The sequence below is a fragment of the Salvelinus sp. IW2-2015 genome, linkage group LG27, assembly GCF_002910315.2.
Source record: "Salvelinus sp. IW2-2015 linkage group LG27, ASM291031v2, whole genome shotgun sequence".
NCBI classification, from domain to species: Eukaryota; Metazoa; Chordata; class Actinopteri; order Salmoniformes; family Salmonidae; genus Salvelinus; species Salvelinus sp. IW2-2015.
In genome coordinates, this window is record NC_036867.1 from 18578056 (window position 1) to 18600636 (window position 22581).

At 44.1% G+C, this 22581-nt stretch overlaps 1 protein-coding gene across 1 annotated transcript in view; it reads left to right on the plus strand.

Moving 5' to 3' along the window:
• ube3c (ubiquitin protein ligase E3C) overlaps positions 1-21824 on the plus strand; it is a 43019-nt gene extending 21195 nt beyond the window's left edge. Inside the window, 6 exon segments of the mRNA XM_070435453.1 lie at positions 1782-2029; positions 11525-11737; positions 13609-13797; positions 13971-14037; positions 14654-14784; positions 20316-21824. Coding sequence (XP_070291554.1) covers positions 1782-2029; positions 11525-11737; positions 13609-13797; positions 13971-14037; positions 14654-14784; positions 20316-20486 — 1019 coding nt within the window. The 3' untranslated portion in view covers positions 20487-21824.
• Positions 21825-22581: the final 757 nt, after the last annotated feature.

Here is a 22581-nt window from a genome sequence, read left to right on the forward strand (position 1 = left end):
GAAATGGGGAGAAATATAAACTCTAAAATAGATACACTATATATACAAAAGTATGTGGACACCCCTTCGAATGAGTGGATTTAGCTATTTAAGCCACACCCGTTGCTGACAGGTGTCTAAAATCGAGCACACAGCCATGCAATCTCCATTGACAAACATTGGCAGTACAGTGGCCTTACTGAAGAGCTCATTGGCTTTCAGCGTGCAGTCCAACGGACAAATCTGGGTTTGGCGAATGCCAAAAGAACAGTACCTGTCTCAATGCATAGTGCCAAGTTTGGTGGAGGAGGAATAATGGTCTGGGGCTGTTTTTCATGGTTCGGGCTAGGCCCCTTGTTCCATTGAAGGGAAATCTTACCGCTACATCGCTGCTACAGCACAATTCTGTGCTTCCAACAGTTTAGGGAAGGCATGACAATGCCCCCCCCCCCCCAAAGCGAGGTCCATACAGAAATGGTTTGTCAAGACCTCTTTTTCTGCCCAATTGGTAGTTAGTCTTGTCCCATCGCTGCATCTCCCCTATGGAGTTGGGAGAGGCGAAGCTCGAGAGCCATGCGTCCTCTGAAACACGACCCTGCCAAGCCGCACTGCTTCTTGACACTGCTCACTTAAAGCGGAAGCCAGTGTCGGAGGAAACACCGTCCAGCTTTCAACCGAAGTCAACTTACAGGTGCTAGAGCGCGATGGGACAAGGAAATCCCGGCCGGACCAAACCCTCCCCTAGCCCAGACGACAGGAGACCCATGTGTGCCACCTCATGCGTTTCCCGCTCACTGCCGGTTGTGACACCACCTGGGATTGAACCCAGGTCTGTAGTGACGCCTCAAGCACTGCGATGCAGTGCCTTAGAAAGCTGCGCCACTCGGGAGGCCCTCTGTGCCCTCTGTACCTCATCCAACACCTTTGGGATGAATTTGAACGTCGACTGCGAGCCAGGCGCAATCGCACAACATCAGTGCCCGACTTCACTAATGTTCTTGTGGCTGAAAGAAACAAGTCACTGCAGCAATGTTACAACATCTAGTGGAAAGCCTTCCCAGAAGAGTGGAGGCTGTTTTGGCAGCAAAGGGGGGACCAACTCCATATTAATGCCCATGATTTTGGAATGAGATGTTTGACTAGCAGGTACATACTTTTGGTAATGTCGTGTATTTTCCCTATTATCCCTACACATATGGTAGATTTTTTTAATTTACATTTACATTTCAATTATTACATGCATGTACACTGAGTGTACAAAACATTAAGAACACCTTCCTAATATTGAGTTGCACCCCTTTTGCTCTCAGAATAGCCTCAATTCGTTGGGGCATGGACTCTACAAGGCGTTAAGTGTTCCACAGCGATGCTGGTCCATGTTGAATCCAATGCTTCCCACAGTTGTCTGGATGTCCTTTGGGTGGTGGACCATTCTGGATACACATGGGGAACTGTTGAGCGTGAAAAACCCAGCAGCGTTGCAGTTCTTGACACACTCAAACCGGTGCGTATGGCACCTACTACCATACCCCGTTCAAAGGCACTTAAATCTTTTGTTTTGCCAATTCACCCTCTGAATGGCACACATACATAATCCATCTCTCAATTGGCTCAAGGCTTAAAAATCCTTTAACCTGTCTCCTCCCCTTCATCAACACTAATTGTAGTGAATTTAATAGAGGACATCAATAAGGGATCATAACTTTCACCTGGATTCACCTGGGCTGTCTTTGTCTTGTTTTATACACTCAGTGTATATTTTCTCTACTAACTTGATTTCCCTTCGTGTCCCGTGTATCTAGAGCCGGACCTGAAGAAACGTGTCCGGGTGCACCTACTCAACGCCCACGGTCTGGACGAGGCGGGCATCGACGGCGGGGGCATCTTCCGCGAGTTCCTCAACGAGCTGCTCAAGTCGGGCTTCAACCCCAACCAGGGCTTTTTCAAGACCACCAACGAGAGCCTGCTTTACCCTAGCCCCACCGCCCAGATGCTAGTGGGGGACTCCTTCGCCAGACACTACTACTTCCTGGGACGGATACTGGGGAAGGTAAAGTTATAAATAGAAACATTTTATTGTGCATTTTTATATAATAGAGGAGAGACGACAGAGGAAAGATAGATATATAGTGTGTCACAAAGGCAGTGGGTTGGATTCAAACCCACGCCGATACGGGAAAACGTGCTGTAGGCGGGCGCTACTGACCACTGGACCACCCAGGCCCACGGGCGGGCTGTCTTAGCTGACAGACAGACCGCTCTCATTCCAGGTCTCTGTAAAAGTCAACAGAAATCAATGTGTGTGATCAGTGTTCTCGTGTAGCCAATACAGTGTAGAGTGGGCACAATGTCAAGGCTGTCATCATAGACAATGGAAGAATGGGATGGTATGCTAAAATGCTTGCAGCAGGAACTGACCAATTGAAAGCTGCAGTATGTAACTTTTTGGGGCAACCAGACCAAATTCACATAGAAATGTGTGTTATGGATCTGTCATTTTCATTGAAAGCAATTACTAAGAAGCGGTAGATCCGTTCTTTGTGCGCTATTTCTAAGCTTCCTGTTCTTAGGTTCCGTCTTACTTTTGGTTTTGTACACCAGCTGAAAATACTATATTTTTGGTTATGGTAAAGATATTCCACAGCTGTTTGGATGGTACAATGATTGTCTACACTATACTTGCATGTTTTGTCACATAAACTGAAATTAAGCAAACTATTTGAAATTTAGCATTCAGGAAATGGCGGAGTGATTTCTGCATAGTGCACCTTTTAATAATTAAGAAGCACCCAAGGGTGTAGTTATTATGCAATACAAGGTGTTTGTGTGCATATCTGTATGTTGGCTCCAAATGATCACCAGGTGTCTTCAAGCATTAACTGAAACAACAAGCACCTCCTAATGTGGTAATTAGATGGAAAACCAACCAATGTGTGATGACCGTCTAATCAGTTAATGAGATGTGAAATGTAGTCAGCAGCACTGTGCTCCGCTACCTCTTGCACGGGGTTTTACCATGCCCCCTGGTGTTCCCTCTGAGGGTCACACTGTGCCCCAGACACCAGCAGGTCATCTGGGAGTCAACCAACCCAATGTCATTGAATAATAGAGGTACAGTACAGAGATAAGGCTGATTCATTATAAGATCTAATGGCTGCTAGTATTTTAACCTGACTGCATATCAAACAACTGTGTTCGTTGTCCTTGATTTTGTGTTTGAGGTCCAAGAAAGTAACAATTTTGAATGAAATAAGACATAGAACTTGGACCCGATTCTTGTACAAAGCATAGTTTGGTTCATTAGTCCTATGCGTAATCTGTTGAAGGCATTGTTTTCCCTGCCCCCTCCTCCCCCTTTGACCACACTATTTATTATAGCCGAATGTTTTTAAATCTTATTTAATGCATGTGCCAGCAGATTGTTTATCGAGATGCCGTGGGAGTGTGTGTGTGTGTCTGTGTGTGTGTGTGTGTGTGTGTGTGTGTGTGTGTGTCTGGGAGGGGTCATCTCATTCTCAACGGGAGAAGAATTACCTCATGACAACCGACCGCCTCTCAATTAGGCCTTCCATTAGCCTATGATTCCTGCCTCGTTGTTTGTGTAGCGATTGCATTTGGCCGGCGCTAAATCAGTGCTAGCCCTCCGCCGACAGGGACATAAATAAGCGGTCAAAGAATGTGGTAATAGCATTTTGATCTGTTTTACAGTCCGGAGCGTCTAAAGTCCTCTCTCTCTCTCTCGCTGTGCTCTTGCTCTCTCTCTCTTTGCATGATGGTCCAGTCCACTCATCAGAGCACCATAACTCCTCCTGGGAGTTGTCACAAATGGCACCTTATTCCCTATATATCGTGCACTACTTGTTAAAAGTAGTGCACCACAGAGGGAATTAGGGTGCCATTCGGGACTGGTGTCTCCACATTTTCCATCCCACGGTGAGAAATGGCTAGTCAGCTGATAGAAACGCGCTCTGCTCCCCCTCCCCGATCACTACAGCTAATGGCTCAGGCAATTAAGGCAGGGGAAATTAATTTGAATTTGACTTTCAATTAACCCTACCGTAAGTTCCCTTTTTTTCCCATAAATACGACGTGTGAGTGCTCGTTTGAGTGGTGTATTGATATTTGTTTAGTGCCGTTATTACCTGCACCCCGGGGGGGGGGGGGGGGACGTTATAGATTAGGATTGCATCACTGCTGCGTGGAGAGATGCGCGGAACACACACTAAGGCCTATGGGACACAGGAGATTAATATAGTTCAATAATGACCTCCCGGCCTGCCATTGTCATGGAGGTAATGTATTAACATCAGGAGTGGGCCAGTCTGGGGTACTCACTGAAATGGGATTGGACATCACAATATGGGATGCCGGTCATCCCTCTTCCTCACTTGTCCTCCCAACTGACACGTATAAGGATTGACGCCACAAACGGAAACCACTTAACAACACTTGTGTATGATTTACATTTTTTACAGACCAGAGTATACAATTCCACTGAGCATAAAAGCATATTGAATTCTCATAGTCTTCAGTATTATTATCTGTGCTCTCTAGCATCTAGAGTCCAAGGTTGCCGGAGTCTCTTGCCGTTCTTACTAGTTTCTACAAGCCATTGGAAGTGACGGGCGGTGGTTGACTTGGACAGGAGCTCTGCTGAGCCGAGTACTGGCACCTCAAATGTTCTACTGCTTGAGCTCCAGTTCCTCTTATGGAATATTAGCTCAAAAGTGTTGTAGAGTCCTGCACCTGAATATAAACAGTACGGACACCAATTTCAGTCCAAGTCAAGCACTGGATAGGGGCAAATGTGTAATGTAATTCTTTCTTTTTTTTTTATCACAAGTTAACTTCAAACCAAATAATTGTGTTGATTTGATCGTGAAATAAAAAATGCACGGTTGCTAAAGTTAGGCTCGCTGTAGTTTGTAGTGACTGTTTAAAGAAAACAAAATGGATTACAGTTTCTACTGACCCATAGACTACTTTCAGGGCGAGAAACCAACTAACATCAAGTTGCAAAATACGGAACTTCCCCTCTGAAGCTTGTGTGCCCGCAGGGTGCTGTTTTCGGTGCCTCTCTTCTTCCGGACATTTTTGTTGGGGTAGTGAAGAGAGAGGTCTCCTGATGCCAGTCTCACTGCCCCACATCACTGTCACCGTCCAGCCAAGATCCAGTAACCTTCAGTAGGACATGTGGAGCAAACCGCCCCACCCCCTCCTCGCTATGCCTCACCCATCTGGAACACCCACAGCATGCCTCTTCATGATAGTACAAAGCCCGGTATTAGCCCTGACCTAGCCTCCAAACTCTTTCAGGGGTGGCTGAAGTCTTTAGTGTGTGTGTGTTTGTACCGTCCACCCTCCCTCCCTCTTTCCCAGTGCCTTTCCTCATTAATCTCCCCGGTCGGACTAAAAGTTCCCCTTTAGAGGTGCGTTGGGTTGCACCCCTGATTGATAGCGATGCGTTTGAAAGGCATTATATTTTTATTGATTCTTAATGTTGTAAATTAAGGAATTTATTTGGCAGCTAACAGAAGGCAACCTGCGATGTTGTTGGGCGTTTATTCTCCCTGATGGCGGTGCTATCTGCTTTAATTGCGTTGCCACTGCACTCACTTATATTAAAAGGGGCCGGGCCATAATTAATCTGTTTTATCCTGAGTCATTTTGGCACAATTTCTGGCAATAAACACCCATAAATAAAGTGGCTGTAAAAAATAAATAAAAAATGCCACAGGTTTTTTTTCTCTCCCTCCGTATACTTAGTGCCACCTCTTCCCGGCACTGTGTTATTGTTATTGATAGGTTTCAAGTGGGTACGCAGCGCATATGGTCGAGCAATTCAGAAAGAGCCACCTGAGAAATGCTAAGTGGATTAATTTGCATAAAAAAATCGACTGTGTTTGAAGTCGCGCAATTAACCTGTGTTTAGAAAATAGACCCTGATTTATGCCTGCCTGTATGTTAAAGATGCATGCATTATGGAAATGGCCTAGATTTATAATCCATTTAGCTGATGTGGTCAGGGTTTTTAGTGCAATCATTTATAAGGACCTGTATATTTTAATGCCTGGAACGGGCTCTTTTCTTTAGGACTATTCCAGTACATTAGCTCCCGGTTTTATGAGTCACCTGCTCGGCCAAGGTTCTTAATGGCAGCCCAGGTCAAGGTGAGAATTGACATTTATAAAGTTTGAGGCAGGCGGATTAAGGCCTGTGTGTTTTAGACAGATTGTGTTCTTGTTTTGTGCTCTTGCACCGATGTGAACTGATTTACTGTCTTATCGCTTCTTTATCTGATGTTCCGGTCAGTCTTTTAATCTCGGTTTTTAATTTCAAACAGCAAAGATGGCTCTCTCACCGATATCCATTGTTGTTATTGACTGATTCTTCTGTTCACTGTTCTGTTGAGGTTTTTATGCTAGCCTGATTTGTATGACTTTATCATTACCTCATTTTTATCATAGCACATAATATATAAACTCAGCAAAAAAAGAAACGTCCCTTTTTCAGGACCCTGCCTTTCAAAGAAAATTCGTAAAAATCAAAATAACTTCACAGATATTCATTGTAAAGGGTTTCCCATGCTTGTGCAATGAACCATAAACAATTAATGAACATGCACCTGTGGAACGGTCGTTAAGACACTAATAGCTTACAGACGGTAGGCAATTAAGGTCACAGTTATGAAAACACTAAAGAGGCCTTTCTACTGACTCTGAAAAACACCAAAAGAAAGATGCCCAGGGTCCCTGCTCATCTGCGTGAACGTGCCTTAGGCATGCTGCAAGGAGGCATGAGGACTGCAGATGTGGCCAGGGCAATAATTTGCAATGTCCGCACTGTGAGACGCCTAAGACAGCGCTACAGGGAGACAGAACGGACAGCTAATCGTCCTCGCAGTGGCAGACCACGTGTAACAACACCTACACAGGATCGGTACATCCGAACATTACACCTGCGGGACAGGTACAGGATGGCAGCAACAACTGCCCGAGTTACATCAGGAACGCACAATCCATCAGTGCTCAGACTGTCCGCAATAGGCTGAGAGAGGCTGGACTGAGGTAGGCCTGTTGTAAGGCAGGTCCTCACCAGACATCACCGGCAACAACATTGCCTATGGGCACAAACCCATCGTCGCTGGACCAGACAGGACTGGCAAAAAGTACTCTTCACTGACGAGCCCCGTTTTTGTCTCACCAGGGGTGATGGTTGGATTCACGTTTATCGTCGAAGGAATGAGCGTTACATCGAGGCCTGTACTCTGGAGCGGGATCAATTTGGAGGTGGAAGGTCCGTCATGGTCTGGGGCAGTGTGACACAGCATCATCGGACTGAGCTTATTGTTATTGCAGGCAATCTCAACTCTGTGCGTTACAGGGAAGACATCCTCCTCCCTCATGTGGTACCCTTCCTGCTGGCTCATCCTGACATGACCCTCCAGCATGACAATGCCACCAGCCACACTGCTCGTTCTGTGCGTGATTTCCTGCAAGACAGGAATGTCAGTGTTCTGCCATGGCCAGCGAAGAGCCCAGATCTGAATCCCATTGAGCACGTCTGGGACCTGTTGGATCGGAGGGTGAGGGATAGGGCCATTCCCCCCAGAAATGTCCGGGAACTTGCAGGTGCCTTGGTGGAAGAGGGGGGTAACATCTCACAGCAAGAACTGGCAAATCTGGTGCAGTCCATGAGGAGGAGATGCACTGCAGTACTTAATGCAGCTGGTGGCCACACCAGATACTGACTGTTACTTTTTATTTTGCTCCCCCCCCCTTTGTTCAGGGACACATTATTCCATTTCTGTTAGTCACATGTCTGTGGAACTTTCAGTTTATGTCTCAGTTGTTGAATCTTGTTATGTTCATACAAATATTTACACATGTTAAGTTTGCTGAAAAAAACACAGTTGACAGTGAGAGGACGTTTCTTTTTTTGCTGAGTTTATATATATATAAATACTGTATATACACACTACTGTTCAAAAGTTTGGGGTCACTTAGAAATGTCCTTGTTTTTGAAATAAAAGCAAATTTTTTGTCCATTAAAATAACATCAAATTGATCAGAAATACAGTGTAGACATTGTTAATGTTGTAAATGACCATTGTAGCTGGAACTTTTCAATGATGATTTTGAATGGAATATCTACATAAGCGTACAGAGGCCCATTATCAGCAACCAGCACTCACTCCTGTGTTCCAATGGCACGTTGTGTTAGCTAATCCAAGTTTATAATTTTAAAAGGCGAATTGATCATTAGAAAACCCTTTTGCAATTATGTTAGCACAGCTGAAAACTGTTGCGCTGATTAAAGAAGCAATACAACTGGCCTTCTTTAGACTAGTTGAGTATCTGGAGCATCAGCATTTGTGGGTTCGATTACAGGCTCAAAATGGCCAGAAACAAAGAACTTTCTTCTGAAACTTGTCAGTCTATTCTGTGTGTGTGTGTGTGTGTGTGTGTGTGTGTGTGTGTGTGTGTGTGTGTGTGTGTGTGTGTGTGTGTGTGTGTGTGTGTGTGTGTGTGTGTGTGTGTGTGTGTGTGTGTGTGTGTGTGTGTGTGTGATGGTATAACAGTTGAAGTCGGAAGTTTACATAGACTTAGGTTGGAGTCATTAAAATTAGTTTTTCAACCACTCCACAAATGTCTTGTTAACAAACTATAGTTTTGGCAAGTCGGTGGACATCTACTTTGTGCATGACACAGGTAATTATTCCAACAATTGTTTACAGACAGATTATTTCACTTATAATATCACTGTGTCACAATTCCAGTGGGTCAGAAGTTTACATACACTAAATTGACTGTGCCTTTAACAGCTTGGAAAATTCCAGAAAATTATGTCATGGCTTTAAAGCTTCTGATAGGCTAATTGACATAATTTGAGTCAATTGGAGGTGTACCTGTGGATGTATTTCAAACTCAGTGCCTCTTTGCTTGACATCATGGGAAAATCAAAATAAATCAGCCAAGACCTCCACAAGTCTGGTTCATCCTTAGGAGCAATTTACAAACGCTTGAGGTCCACGTTCTCTGTACAAACCAATAGTAAGCAAGTATAACAACATGGAACCACGCAGCCGTCACGTCATACCGCTCAGTAAGGAGACGCGTTCTGTCTCCTAGAGATGAACGTACTTTGGTGCGAAAAGTGCAAATCAATCCCAGAACAACAGCAAAGGACCTTGTGAAGATACTGGAGGAAACAGGTACAAACGTATCTATATCCACAGTAAAAATGAGTCCTATATCGACATAACCTGAAAGGCCGCTCGGCAAGGAAGAATCCACTGCTCCAAAATCACCATAAAAGCCAGACCACGGTTTGCAACTGCACATGGGGACAAAGATCGTACTTTTTGGAGAATGTCCTCTGGTCTGATGAAACAAAAATAGAACTGTTTGGTCATAATGACCATCGTTATGTTTGAGGAAAAAGGGGAGGCTTGCAAGCCGAAGAACACCATCCCAACCGTGAAGCACGGGGGGCCAGCATCATGTTGTGGGGTGCTTTGCTGCAGAGGGACAGGTGCACTTCACAAAATAGATGGCATCATGAGAAGGAAATTATGTGGATATATTGAAGCAACATCTCAAGACATCAGTCAGGAAGTTAAAGCTTGGTCGCAAATGGCTCTTCCAAATGGACAATGACCCAACCACACTTCCAAATTTGTGGCAAAATGGCTTAAGGACAACAAAGTCAAGGTATTGGAGTGGCCATCACAAAGCCCTGACCTCAATCCTATAGAAAATTTGTGGGCAGAACTGAAAAAGCGTGTGCGAGCAAGGAGGCCTAAAATCCTGACTCAGTTACATCAGCTCTGTCAGGAGGAATGGGCCAAAATTCACCCAACTTATTGTGGGAAGCTTGTGGAAGGCTACCTGAAACGTTTGACCCAAGTTAAACAATTTAAAGGCAATGCTACCAAATACTAATTGAGTGTATGTAAACTTCTGACCCACTGGGAATGTGATGAAGGAAATAAAAGCTGAAATAAATCATTCTTTCTTCTATTATTCTGACATTTCACATTCTTAAAATTAAGTGGTGATCCTAACTGACCTAAGACAGGGAATTTTTACTCTGATTAAATATCAGGAATTGTGAAAACTGAGTTTAAATGTATTTGGCTAATGTGTATGTAAACTTCCGACTTCAACTGTATATGTGTAGACACCCCTTCAACAAATTAGTGGATTTGGCTATTTTAGCCACATCCGTGTATAAAATTGAGGACACAGCCATGCATTCTCCGTACACCAACATTGGCAGTAGGATGGCCTTACTGAAGAGCTCAGTGACTTTCAACGTGGCACCGAATTACACCTTTCCAACAAGTCAGTTCGTCAAATGTATGCCCTGTTAGAGCTGGCCCTGTCAATTGTAAGTGCTGTTATTGTGAAATGGAAACATCTAGTTCGCAACAACAGCTCAGCTGCGATGTGATATGCCACACAAGCTCACAGAACGGAACCGCCAAGTGCTGAAGCCCATAGCGCGTAAAAATCGTCTGTCCTTAGGTTGCAACACTCACTACCGAGTCCCAAATTGCCTCTGGAATCAACATCAGCACAAGAACTGTCCGTCGGGCGCTTCATGAAATGAGTTTCCATTGCCGAGCAGCCGCACACAAGCCTAAGATCACAATGCGCAATGCCAAGCGTCGGCTGGAGTGGTGTAAAGCTTGCCGCCGTAGGACTCTGGAGCAGTGGAAACGCGTTCTCTGGCGTGATGAATCACGCTTCAACATCTGGATTTGGCGGATACCAGGAGAACGCTACATGCCGAATGCATAGTGCCAACTGTACAGTTTGGTGGAGGAGGAATAATGGTCTGGGGCTGTTTTTCGTGGATCGGGCTAGGCCCCTTAGTTCCAGTGAAGGGAAATCTTAACCCTACATCATGCAATTACTGCCTAGACGATTCTGTGCTTCCAACTTTGTGGCAACAGTTTGGGGAAGGCCTTTTCCTGTTTCAGCATGACAATGCCCCGTGCCAAAGCGAGGTCCGTACAGAAATGGTTTGTCGAGATCGGTGTGGAAGAACTTGCCTTGCCTGCACAGAGCCCTGACCTCAACCCCATAGAACACCTTTGGGATGAATTGGAACGCCGACTGCGAGCCAGGCCTAAACGCCCAACAGTGCCCAACCTCAATAATGATCTTGTGGCTGAATGGAAGCAAGTCTCTGCTGCAATGTTCCACTCTTCTAGTGGAAAGCCTTCCCAGAAGAGTGGAGGCTGTTATAAGGGGGGACCAACTCCATATTAATGCCCATAATTTTGGAATGAGATGTTTGATGAGCAGGTGTCCACGTACCTTTTGTCATGCCATTTAGCAGATGCTTTTATCCAAAGCAACTTACAATCATGCGTGCATACATTTTCGTATGTGCGACCCCAGCGGGAATCGAACCCACGATCCCGGCATTGAAAGCTCCAAGCTCTAACAACTGAGCCACACAGGATCATGTTATCATGACCTTTGACCTGAGTGCATCTCTGACCTTGACCTATGACCTTTGTTTCTCCCTATAGGCCCTGTATGAGAACATGCTGGTGGAGCTGCCGTTTGCCAGCTTTTTCCTGTCCAAGCTGCTGGGCACCAGTGCTGACGTGGACATCCACCACCTGGCCTCGCTGGACCCCGAGATGTACCGCAACCTGCTCTTCCTCAAGAGCTACGAGGACGACGTGGAGGACCTGGGACTTAACTTCACCATCGTCAACAACGACCTGGGAGAGGCACAGGTGGGTGGGGCTTGTGTGTGTGTGTGTGTGTGTGTGTGTGTGTGTGTGTGTGTGTGTCGATGGGGGGAGGCAGGAATTATCACAGCATCTCTCTCTTTGATTGCCTGTGACTCCATCCCTCTTTTCTGCCTGTGTCTGGCCTTGTCATTCTGTCCCTCTCGCCATTCCCTTTTCCCTTCCTGTAGTGTTAATAATTAATTTCCCTCACGTTGTCTGTATTCGGCACTGAGAGAGATAAAGCACGTTGTCAGCTCTCGCCCTGAGTGGTGCCGTGCCGCGGGGAATAGGAGGCTCTCTGTTGACCATTCTACCAAGCTGGCCATCAAGCAATTTTCTCAGAACACGCCTGAGAGGCACGACTTTTACTTCTTTGGCACGTCTGAGCCTGTTTTTTTAGACAGAGAGGTCTATTCACTGCCCTCTAAGTCACCCTCACCAGTCACCCCGGGCTGGGCTAAGCACTCTACCCGCTCCCCCTGTTTGCTCAGGGCCTTACCTTTTCTTATTAGCTCCTCTTTAAACAGGCTTGAACAGTCGCGCTACAGTGTAGCCCGCGGTCGCAAATAGGGCATCCCAAATACGATTCGGAAAACAATTTGCGGGAGATAAGGCACACACTCGGAGGCAGACTGGCCCGTATATGCCCTCGGAAGATAGCCAAAGCAAGCAAGATAAAGACAATCATTCTCAGACATTAGCACATAATCAGAAACACAAAATGAAACTCAGATAGTGGGCCTGCTGGCTACTAACCCTTATGTGGTTAGCTACTTAATTTACTTTTTAATCGATTTTGTAGGGGGGGGCATGCCCCCGCACCCCCCTGACTGGCTACTTTTTTCATTAAGGTGGCTACTTCAGATTTTCGGGAACATATTGATCTTAGAGTATTAGAAAAGTTCCTTAGTGATCTGGATTATTTTACTGTGATTATTTGGTATGTGTCCTTACTCCTCCAAGACCATTCAACCAACATACAAAACCCTCCAGGAAGGAGATAGATCAGGTTTTGTCACCCAAAACTCAAAACTATAGCTGATCATAGAAAACGACTCAAGTAAAAGTGAAAGTCACCCAGTAAAATACTACTTGAGTAAAATTCTAAAAGTATTTGTTTTTAAATATACTTCAGTATCAAAAGTAAATGTAATTTCTAAAATGTACTTAAGTATCAAAAGTAAAAGTATAAATCATTTCAAATTCCCAAACCAGACGACACCATTTTCTTATTTGTTTTTTAATTTACGGATAGCCAGCGGCACACTCCAACACTCAGACATCATTTACAAACGAAGCATGTGTGTTTAGTGAGTCCGCCAGATCAGAGGCAGTAGGGATGACCAGGGATGTTGTCTTGAGAAGTGTATGAATTGGACCATTTTCCTGTCCTGCTAAGCATTCAAACTGTAACGAGTACTTTTAGGTGTCAGGGAAAATGTTTAGAGTAAAAAGGACATCATTTTCTTAAGGAATGTAGTGAAGTAAAAGCTGTTAAAAAATATAATTAGTAAAGAAATCCCCAGAAAACTACACAAGTCGTACTTTAAAGTATTTTACACCACTGCCCCTAGGCCCCTTGATCGGTGACTTCTCCCCTTGCTCCACTGGTACCTTCAATCACGCTCTCTGGGCCTACACACCCTAAAGAGCTTGTCTTGACGCAATAATATTACATGCTCCACTATAAAATGTATATTTTGCATGGAGTGACACTTTCCGGTGAACACATTTCTTGACTTTTTAAGTTTTGAGCATTGAGAAAGTAATACCCTAAGTAAAGTGTGAGGGTGACATATGGTGGCTCTCGCCTGGTTGCCCTCTACGTGGATATGAGATAAATGCCTGTATGTCTGACAGGGCCTTTCTTCCAGGTGGTTGAGCTGAAGCCGGGAGGGAAGGACATCCCTGTGTCCACGGCCAACAGGATAGCGTATATCCATTTAGTGGCAGATTACCGACTCAACAAACAGATCAGGCCCCACTGCCTGGCCTTCAGACAGGGCCTGGCCAACGTGGTCAACCTGGAGTGGCTGCGCATGTTTGACCAGCAGGAGATCCAGGTAACATCAAGGATATTCATTAGGTTTGCAAAATCCCGAGGATTTCTGGAAAACGTCTAATTTTGGGAAAGTTACCAGAATGTTGCAAGTCAATTCACATTACTTTTACAAACATGCACACGTAAATATACATTTAAACATTTTCTTCATCGATCTTTGCTTTCCCACTACAGGTGTTGATATCTGGAGCTCATGTACCCATTTGTCTTGACGACCTGAAAACGTTTACAAACTACTCAGGTATGATCACATTATGGATGGTTTGTACAATTTTATTTAAAGAAACAAAACTACTCAGGTAAGATCACATTATGGATGGTTTGTACAATTTTATTTAAAGAAACAAAACTACTCAGGTAAGATCACATTATGGATGGTTTGTACAATTTTATTTTAAGAAACAAGCTACTCAGGTATGATCACATTATGGATGGTTTGTATTAGTTTATTTTAAGAAACAAAACTATTTAGGCTCTGCCATAATGGTGAAAATGATATTGAAGTTATACTCATTAATACTCAGTGATAGTCAGTTTCTAGTAGTAGTGATTACTTTGACCATTTAATGTGCTGTAAAGTCAGGAGGATTTCCATAGAGCTAATTGTCAAGCTCTCTTGCCAACTTCATGGGACAGGTGGCCTAGCCACGGCATACGGTTGCGCTCTAAAGAGTAATGTGTTTGTTGAATGGGTGGTAGTCGAGATGCCATGGCTGCATCATGAGTCTTAAACAACACAAACAATGTGACAGCTACGTCTGTCAGACCAGTAGATTCACTCGGTTTACGGGTGTTTGTTTTTTTTAAGAATAAAAACCCAGGTGTGTCAGATTATCATTTATCTTTCTCTTCACCAGGTGGTTACACTGCCACTCACCCTGTCATTACCATCTTCTGGGAGGTGGTGGAAAGCTTCACCGATGAAGAGAAACGCAAGCTGCTCAAGTTTGTCACCAGTTGCTCGCGGCCTCCCCTCCTGGGCTTCAAGGTGAGGGTTGACCGAAAGTTCATTACGTCTGTTTTTTTTTTCTTTTTTTTTTTTCTGCCCCTCTTTTCTACCCTCTGTCTGGTATTATAGACTGTGTTGATTGTAGCCGGAGCCATCAGGAGTTCAACCAAAGACTGTGAGAGTCCAAATTACACCCTATATTTTTGACTAAAAGTAGTGCACTATATATTATAGGTAATAGGGTGCCATTTAGGACGCAACCCAAGACTAAGTCCAGCACTAGGGAGTGTTCACTGTTGTAATGGGCATGTAATGAAAATGCCTGGCCTGATAACTCCCTCCGATGATCCTTTTCAAATTAAGCTCGGTGATAAGACTCATAATGCTCCCTAGCTCATGCTTATCTCCTATACCCGCTCACTGCGGTTCACAACCCTCCTCTGGATTATAAGTCAATTTGAGCCCTTTGCCCGACCGATTGGGCGTGAGCTCGGTTGGCAGGTATCACCCGGCGGACAAATATTGACGTTGGTGTCAGACTAAGCCGGTGGCACGGTGAACGTTTGCACTGTTGGCTCCTGTTTGACCTCGATGAGAAATGGGGAGAGACGTTAGTTTCACACACAAAATAAAGGCGTACAGTGCATTCAGAAAGTTTTCAGAACCCTTTGATTTTTTCCACATTTTGTTATGTTACAGCCTTATTCTAAAATAGATTTTTTTTTAAATGCTTCTCATCAATCTACACACAATACCCCATAATGACAAAGCAAAAACAGGTTTTTATAAATTTTTGTAAATGTATTAATATTGAAAAACATATACCTTATTTACATAAGTATACAGACCCTTTGCTATGAGACTCCAAATTGAGCTCAGTTGCATCCTGTTTCCATTGATCATTCTTGAGATGTTTCTACAACTTGATTGGAGTCCACCTGTGGTAAATTCAATTGGTTGGACATGATTTGGAAAGACACACACCTGTCTATATAAGGTCAAATTAAATCAAATTGTATTGGTCACATACACGTGTTTAGCAGATGTTATTGCGGGTGTAGCTAAATGCTTGTGTTTCTAGCTCCGACAGTGCAGTAATATCTAACAAGTAATATCTAACAATTTCATAACAATACACACAAATCTAAGTAAAGGAATGGAATTAAGAATATATAAATATATGGACGAGCAATTAAAGGAATGGAATTAAGAATATATAAATATATGGACGAGCAATGTCAGAGCGGCATAGACTAAGATACAGTAGAATAGAATACAGTTTATACATATGAGATGAGTAATGCAAAATCTAATATGGGAGTGTTCCATTTATTAAAGTGTCCAGTGATTTCAAGTCTGTTTATAGGCAGCAGCCTCTGTGCTAGTGATGGCTATTTAACAGTCTGATGGCCTTGAGATAGAAGCTGTTTTTCAGTCTCTCGGTCCCAGCTTTGATGCACCTGTACTGACCTCGCCTTCTGGATGATAGCGGGGTGAACAGGCAGTGGCTTGGGTGGTTGATGTCCTTGATGATAATTTTGGCCTTCCAGTGACATCGGGTGCTGTAGGTGTCCTAGAGGGCATGTCAGAGCATAAACCAAGCCATGAGGTCGATGGCATTGTCCATATAGCTCCGAGGCACAGATCTGGGGAAGGGTACCAAAAACATTCTGCAACATTGAAGGTCTCCAAGAACACAGTGGCCTCCATCATTCTTAATTGGAAGAAGTTTGGAACCACCAAGACTGAGCAATCAGTGGAAAAGGGCCTTGGTCAGGGAGGTGACCAAGAACAAGATGGTCACTCTGACAGAGCTCCCGAGTTCCTCTGTGGAGATGGGAGATCCTTCCAGAAGGACAAGCATCTCTGCAGCACTCCACCAATCAGGCGTTTATGGTAGAGTGGCCAGACCGAAGCCACTCCTCAGTAAAAGGCACATGACAGCCCGCTTGGAGTTTGCCAAAAGGCACCTAAAGGACTCAGACCATGAGAAACAAGATTCTCTGGTCTGATTAAACCAATATTGAACTCTTTAGCCTGAATGCCAAGTGTCACGTCTGGAGGAAACCTGGCACCATCCTGGTGGCAGCATCATGCTGTGGGGATGTTTTTCAGCGGTAGGGAATGGGAGACTAGTCAGGATCGAGGGAGCAAAGTACAGAGAGATTCTTTATGAAAACCTGCTCCAGAGCGCTCAGGACATCAGACTGGGGCAAAGGTTCACCCTCCAACAGGACAACGACCCTAAGCACACAGCCAAGATAACACAGGAGACACTCCGGGGAAAAGTCTCCAGCCAGAGCCCGGACTTGAACCCGATCGAACATCTCTGGAGAGACCTGAAAATAGCTGTGCAGCGACGCTCCCCATCCAACCTGACAGAGCTTGAGAGGATCTGCAGAGAAGAATGGGAGAAACTCCCCGAATACAGGTTTGCCATGCTTGTAGCGTCATACCCAAGAATACTCGAGGCTGTAATCGCAGCCAAAGGTGCTTCAACAAAGTACTGAGTAAAGGGTCTGAATACTTATTTAAATGTTATATTTCTGTTTTTTATTCTTAATAAATTTGCAAAATGTTATAAAATCCTGTTTTTGCTTTGTCATTATAGGGTATTGTGGGTAAATTGAGGAGGGGAAAAAACGATTTAATCGATTTTAGAATAAGGCTGTAATGTAACAAAATGTGAATAAAGTGAAGGGGTCTGAATACTTTCCTGAGGCACTGTATGTTTTATGTTGTTAGATGTCTTTATTTGGGCAAAGGGTATAACCTCAGAAGAATATACTTGTTTTGAATCACTGCCCCCCAAAAACTAGCACCAAAACATTGCTGCAACATCATCGAAAGCTGTTTGTTTCCAAAAAGACTTCAGCCAAGAGCTGAAACTTGTGCTGAAATGGTGGAATTGCGTTTATCGGAATTACCATTGCTGTGTCATCAGCTGATGATTCCTCCAATCGAGAGCCGTTTCACTTTCCTAATGACTTGATTTAGAGAGACACTAAAACAGTTGGAAATAGAAAGGAGAAGACCGCTGCTGAAATCCATTAGGATTTTTATACGCCTTACTTAGGATTACCAGAAGCTGTAATTGTCATATGATTGGTTTTATTACTGTTTATTGCCGTCGTTAGTTAAGAATACTTAAGTGCTCCCACAGCGGGGAGAGGAGGGTACAGATGGGAACGCTCCTAAAAATCTCCCTCGGTGGCTCAGGCAGGAGGGCTGGAGAGTCCCCCCCCAGTTTAATGAATTTGACTTTGGGGAGTGTGTGGATGTGCCGTCCCCTCCCTGTCTCCTCCCCAGGCCAGAGAGGGGGGGGGGATCATGGTGATTGGTGGGGCGGGGAGCGGCCCTTGACCCTAACCCTGGGCCCGTGCTAGCCCAGCCTTAATTAGCTGCCGTAAATGTCCAAGGATTCATTAGCGGAGAAATAGCTCTGTCAGGAGAAGCCATTTAAAAAAGATGATGGAGAGCCTTTTTTCCCGAATGATCGTTCCCGTAATGACACTTTCTCAATAAGCAACGATAGTTTAATACGGTAATTGTCCGAAAAATTGTGCCGTTACCGCAGAGCCCCCCAGAACCATTTAACCGTGCTCGTACAGGCGCTGAACCCCACACGCCACACTCCTAATCTTTAAATAGCAGGATGAATTAATTGCTGTAGAGCGGCAGGACGTTAGAAACAGAGAGGATGTTTCCTGTGGATTCTGATGGAAACCGTCGGTGGTTGCGCTCCAAATGGCACCCTATTCCCTATATAGTGCACTACTTTTGACCAGGGACCATAGGGAGAAACATAGGGCTCTGTTCAAAAGTAGTGCACTATATAGGGAATAACGTTCCATTTGGGACACAGACAGTGTCTTGGCCTTGGTGATGTGGGTGGAGATGAGGTGGCCTGGCCTCATCACCAGAAAGCGTCATTTGAAAAGTGCCAGGTAGACAACATGAAGTGACCATTTGCTGCTCTTGCTCAGTACTCAATCCAAAAGGCTACCAGTGGGGAAGTGTCTCCTTCAAACATCACCAGCCTATTTTTAATTTATATCCACGCTGAATTAGCTAAACACTTAACGTCACGTCCTATCACATTTATTCCCTGATGTCGCTCGACATTTATGGCTTAATTAGAATTGCCCGGGATATGATGATCATCATCGGTGACATCAGATGATCCATGTCTTTCTGTCTGGTTGGGCCGGGACGATACCAGTAACGCGATACTCGTTAGTATCGTGGCAAGGAAACAAAACACAAAGCTGATTTTAACTTCTTTAGGAAAACAAAACCTACTGGAAACAAACATTGTTACGTTGTCGTCTAGAGTCACATGTATTTATTTTCCCAAGCTATAGCAACACAATAATTTACGTGCAGATTTTGGTCTGCTTCGTGGTTTCATTTTTGCCATGGACAAAATATCCCCCAAAAATATATATATCACGATGCTGGTATCGCACTGTTGGTCTTCAATTATCCTGAACTCTGTTCAGCTTGTTGTATTTCAGTCTGTCTTTCTGTAACTGAATGATTCTGTCATTTTTTGGGGGCCCCGTACACACTTAGGTTCTACAACTAAAACAATGGTTGTAATACAACAGATATTTTTGATAACAGCAAGTCTGTCGGCATAAAAGTGTCCACAACTCTTGTGTAATTGTTTTTGTCAAGAAAAACTCTTGTTTATATAAGAAGTGTTGTGCCAAATGTGTTGTACATCAATTGGATAAATTGAATGTATAGAGAGCCTTCGTGGCACAGATAGAACAATGAGACCGTTGTTTCACCGGATGTATGAATCTAAAACATCCGGTTAGTGTAACAGTATAACTTTAGTCGGTCCCCTCGCCCCGAACCGGGCGCGAACCAGGGACCCTCTGCACACATCAACAACAGTCACCCACGAAGCATCGTTACCCATCGCTCCACAAAAGCCGCGGCCCTTGCAGAGCAAGGGGAACCACTACTTCAAGGTCTCAAAGCGAGTGACGTAAACCGATTGAAATGCTATTAGCGCGCACCACCGCTAACTAGCTAGCCATTTCACATCCGTCACATTAGCATTTCCACTCGCCACCAAAAAGGGTGATGAGAGGAAGCACAGTGGCCGGCGGTGGGAGATGGTGGAGCGAGATGGATTTTGGCCGACATTCTGCTAATTCTGTAATGGATGAAACATTTGATCTCCATACAGTTTTCTGTTCCCCAAACTAGAACCTTGTTATGAACAGCCGGTACTAAGTTTTGTAGACTTATCCCTTTGCCAAAGTTTCTAAACTGCGTGTTGTTTAGGAGTACAAGGGTGAATTGAGTTATTGCACACGCGCACTTCAAAGAGTAGGCGTTCCCTAACGGAAATGTGCAAATACATGCTAGAACACTCTAATTGAATCTCGCTAGCTTGTGCTTGACTCTGCTCAACTCCTTGTTCTGCCTTCTATAATTAATTTGCTCCCATTGGAAACGATAGGCCGCGGTCTATCTTAGGTTATTCATAAAAACTTTGTCCGTTTACCCTCTGAATCTCTTGTTTGACAAGGTTCTCCCCACTGTGTTTCCAGGAGCTGTACCCAGCCTTCTGCATCCATAACGGGGGTAACGACCTGGAGCGCCTGCCCACGGCCTCCACCTGCATGAACCTGCTCAAGCTGCCCGAGTTCTGCGACCAGCACCTGATGAGGAACAAGTTGCTGTACGCCATCGAGTCCTCCGCAGGCTTCGAGCTCAGCTGAGGGGGGGATGTCTGTCTCTGACTCCCTGAAAACCACTGACTCAATGGACATGGACGGGCCAGAGAAGACTGTCTGTTGAGAGAGCGTGAAAGAAACTGAGGGGAAAGATGCATTGGTATCTCTCTGACTGGGTGGAAAACAAACAGGGGTGAAAGGATTGTCACCCAAGTTGGATGAGGAAGAGGGGGACGAGGGAAGAATGGAGGGGAAGGGAAAAGCGCATAGTCATTTTTTTTGTTTTAATATAACTTAAATGTGTATTAAAAATCTACAAAACGCAAAAAAGTGCAGCAACAATAGAATCTCGAGGCTGTTTTTTTTTTAAAGACTTTGTGCAAAAGTAAACGAACAGACGAGATCTACTGTGAGTGTGTCCAAGGCGATACTTTTGACCCTTTAAGCACAGCGCGTTGTGAAATTAGCAACAGAAATAAACATCAACAACAAAAGACTGTTCACCAAAGATTGAGCCGTGCTGTGCTGTTGGAAGATGGGTAGAAGAGAGGCACAGGAAATAAGAGGACAGAGGTGGGAGATGGGGTGACATACAGGACTGCAACACTCCTAACACCCCTGTGTCAAGGGTTTTAAGAGGGTCTAATCGTGCCTGTTCCAAATGGTGCCCTATTCCCTATATCGTTCACTACTTTTGACCTGATCCCTATGGGCCCTGGTCAAAAGTAGTGCACTATTAAGGGAATAGGGTGCCATTAGGGACATTTTCAACTATAGGTCATGATTACTGTAATGGTTATTATGGTTTTCAGAACATAAAAATGCTAATGGTTTGGGCAGGCTACTGTGTTGGTTTTTCAAGGCAAAGACTAGTATTGTTGATAAGAGATTGGGCTATACTATTGATTATGATGATCATGGAATATTTGTTAATATGTATATGTGTTTACACCACTCTTGTACAATTCCTTCACTCATTATTTGTACAGGTTGCTTTTCTCTGTGTCTTTTTCCTCTTGTGTTTCGAATGAAGGCCTGGTGTTCTCACACACAGATTAAAGTGAACAATCTATTCTACAGTACTTGCCCTGGCTGTAATGCGTATCCACCAGAGCATGTGAGCAGAGTTGAGCGGTTGGAAAATCCCGCACACCGTTCCAGCACTCCATGTCCTTTCCTGCAGTTCTGCTAAAACCTATCCGTGCTCACAGGGGAAAAAACTGTCACTCCAAATTGACTCCATTCATATAAATGACAATTTAACCAGCACCCATCTATTTTTGTGACTACCTGGACCTACCGTTTTGTTTTAAGTATTTAAACCAAGCCATATGGATTTGAATGAAAAGTATTTGAATGAACATGAAAAGGTGAATGTAAGAAGCGAACATCATTTCAAATAGGCTACATGTCATATTAAACAGCATATAAACACTCTAAATAGGTCAGGAGCCAGACCTAAGAAGGAACGAAAATGAATTATTTAGGTTGTATTATTTCAAGGCTATAGCCTACAAAGAAATACATTGTGAAGCATTTGCGAGTGAGACACAATAGGCTGGTATGGACATTAAGCGCTTAAAGCATTTAAACAACATATCGTTATATGAAATCATTATAGTCTATAAATTGTGCATTTAGGCTGTGACTTAGAATTAAATACAAATTAAATGAAAAAAATAGTTAGTGCCTTTGAATTCCTTTTTAGAATTCCTTTTTAGAAACACGATTTTGGCCGGTCTGTGGCTTCAGGCTCATGCGAAGGTGAGCAGGTCAGCAGCGGAGAATATCCTCTCCACACTTGCAGAGCCACTGGGGATGTTAAACACCCTTTTGGCAACTCTTCCAGGCTGGGCAGAGATGCAGAGTTGTTTTTTCTTTCTTTCTATAAATAGGCCTAAATGTTTTTAGGTAAAATAACCCAATCGTAACGGAAAGCTCATTGAACGTGGGAATATGCCAGGGCTGTTGGGCCAAAGTCAATTATGGCCTATTGTGTAGATAATAGAAAGAACTAAACGTTTAAGAGATCGGATGTTTAGTTTATAAATACTTTGCTACAGTCTACCCACCTCTTTCCTTTTTGGGGGGGGCATGTGCACGTAGTAAAAGTACGCCATCATGCTTTTGGGATACGTGT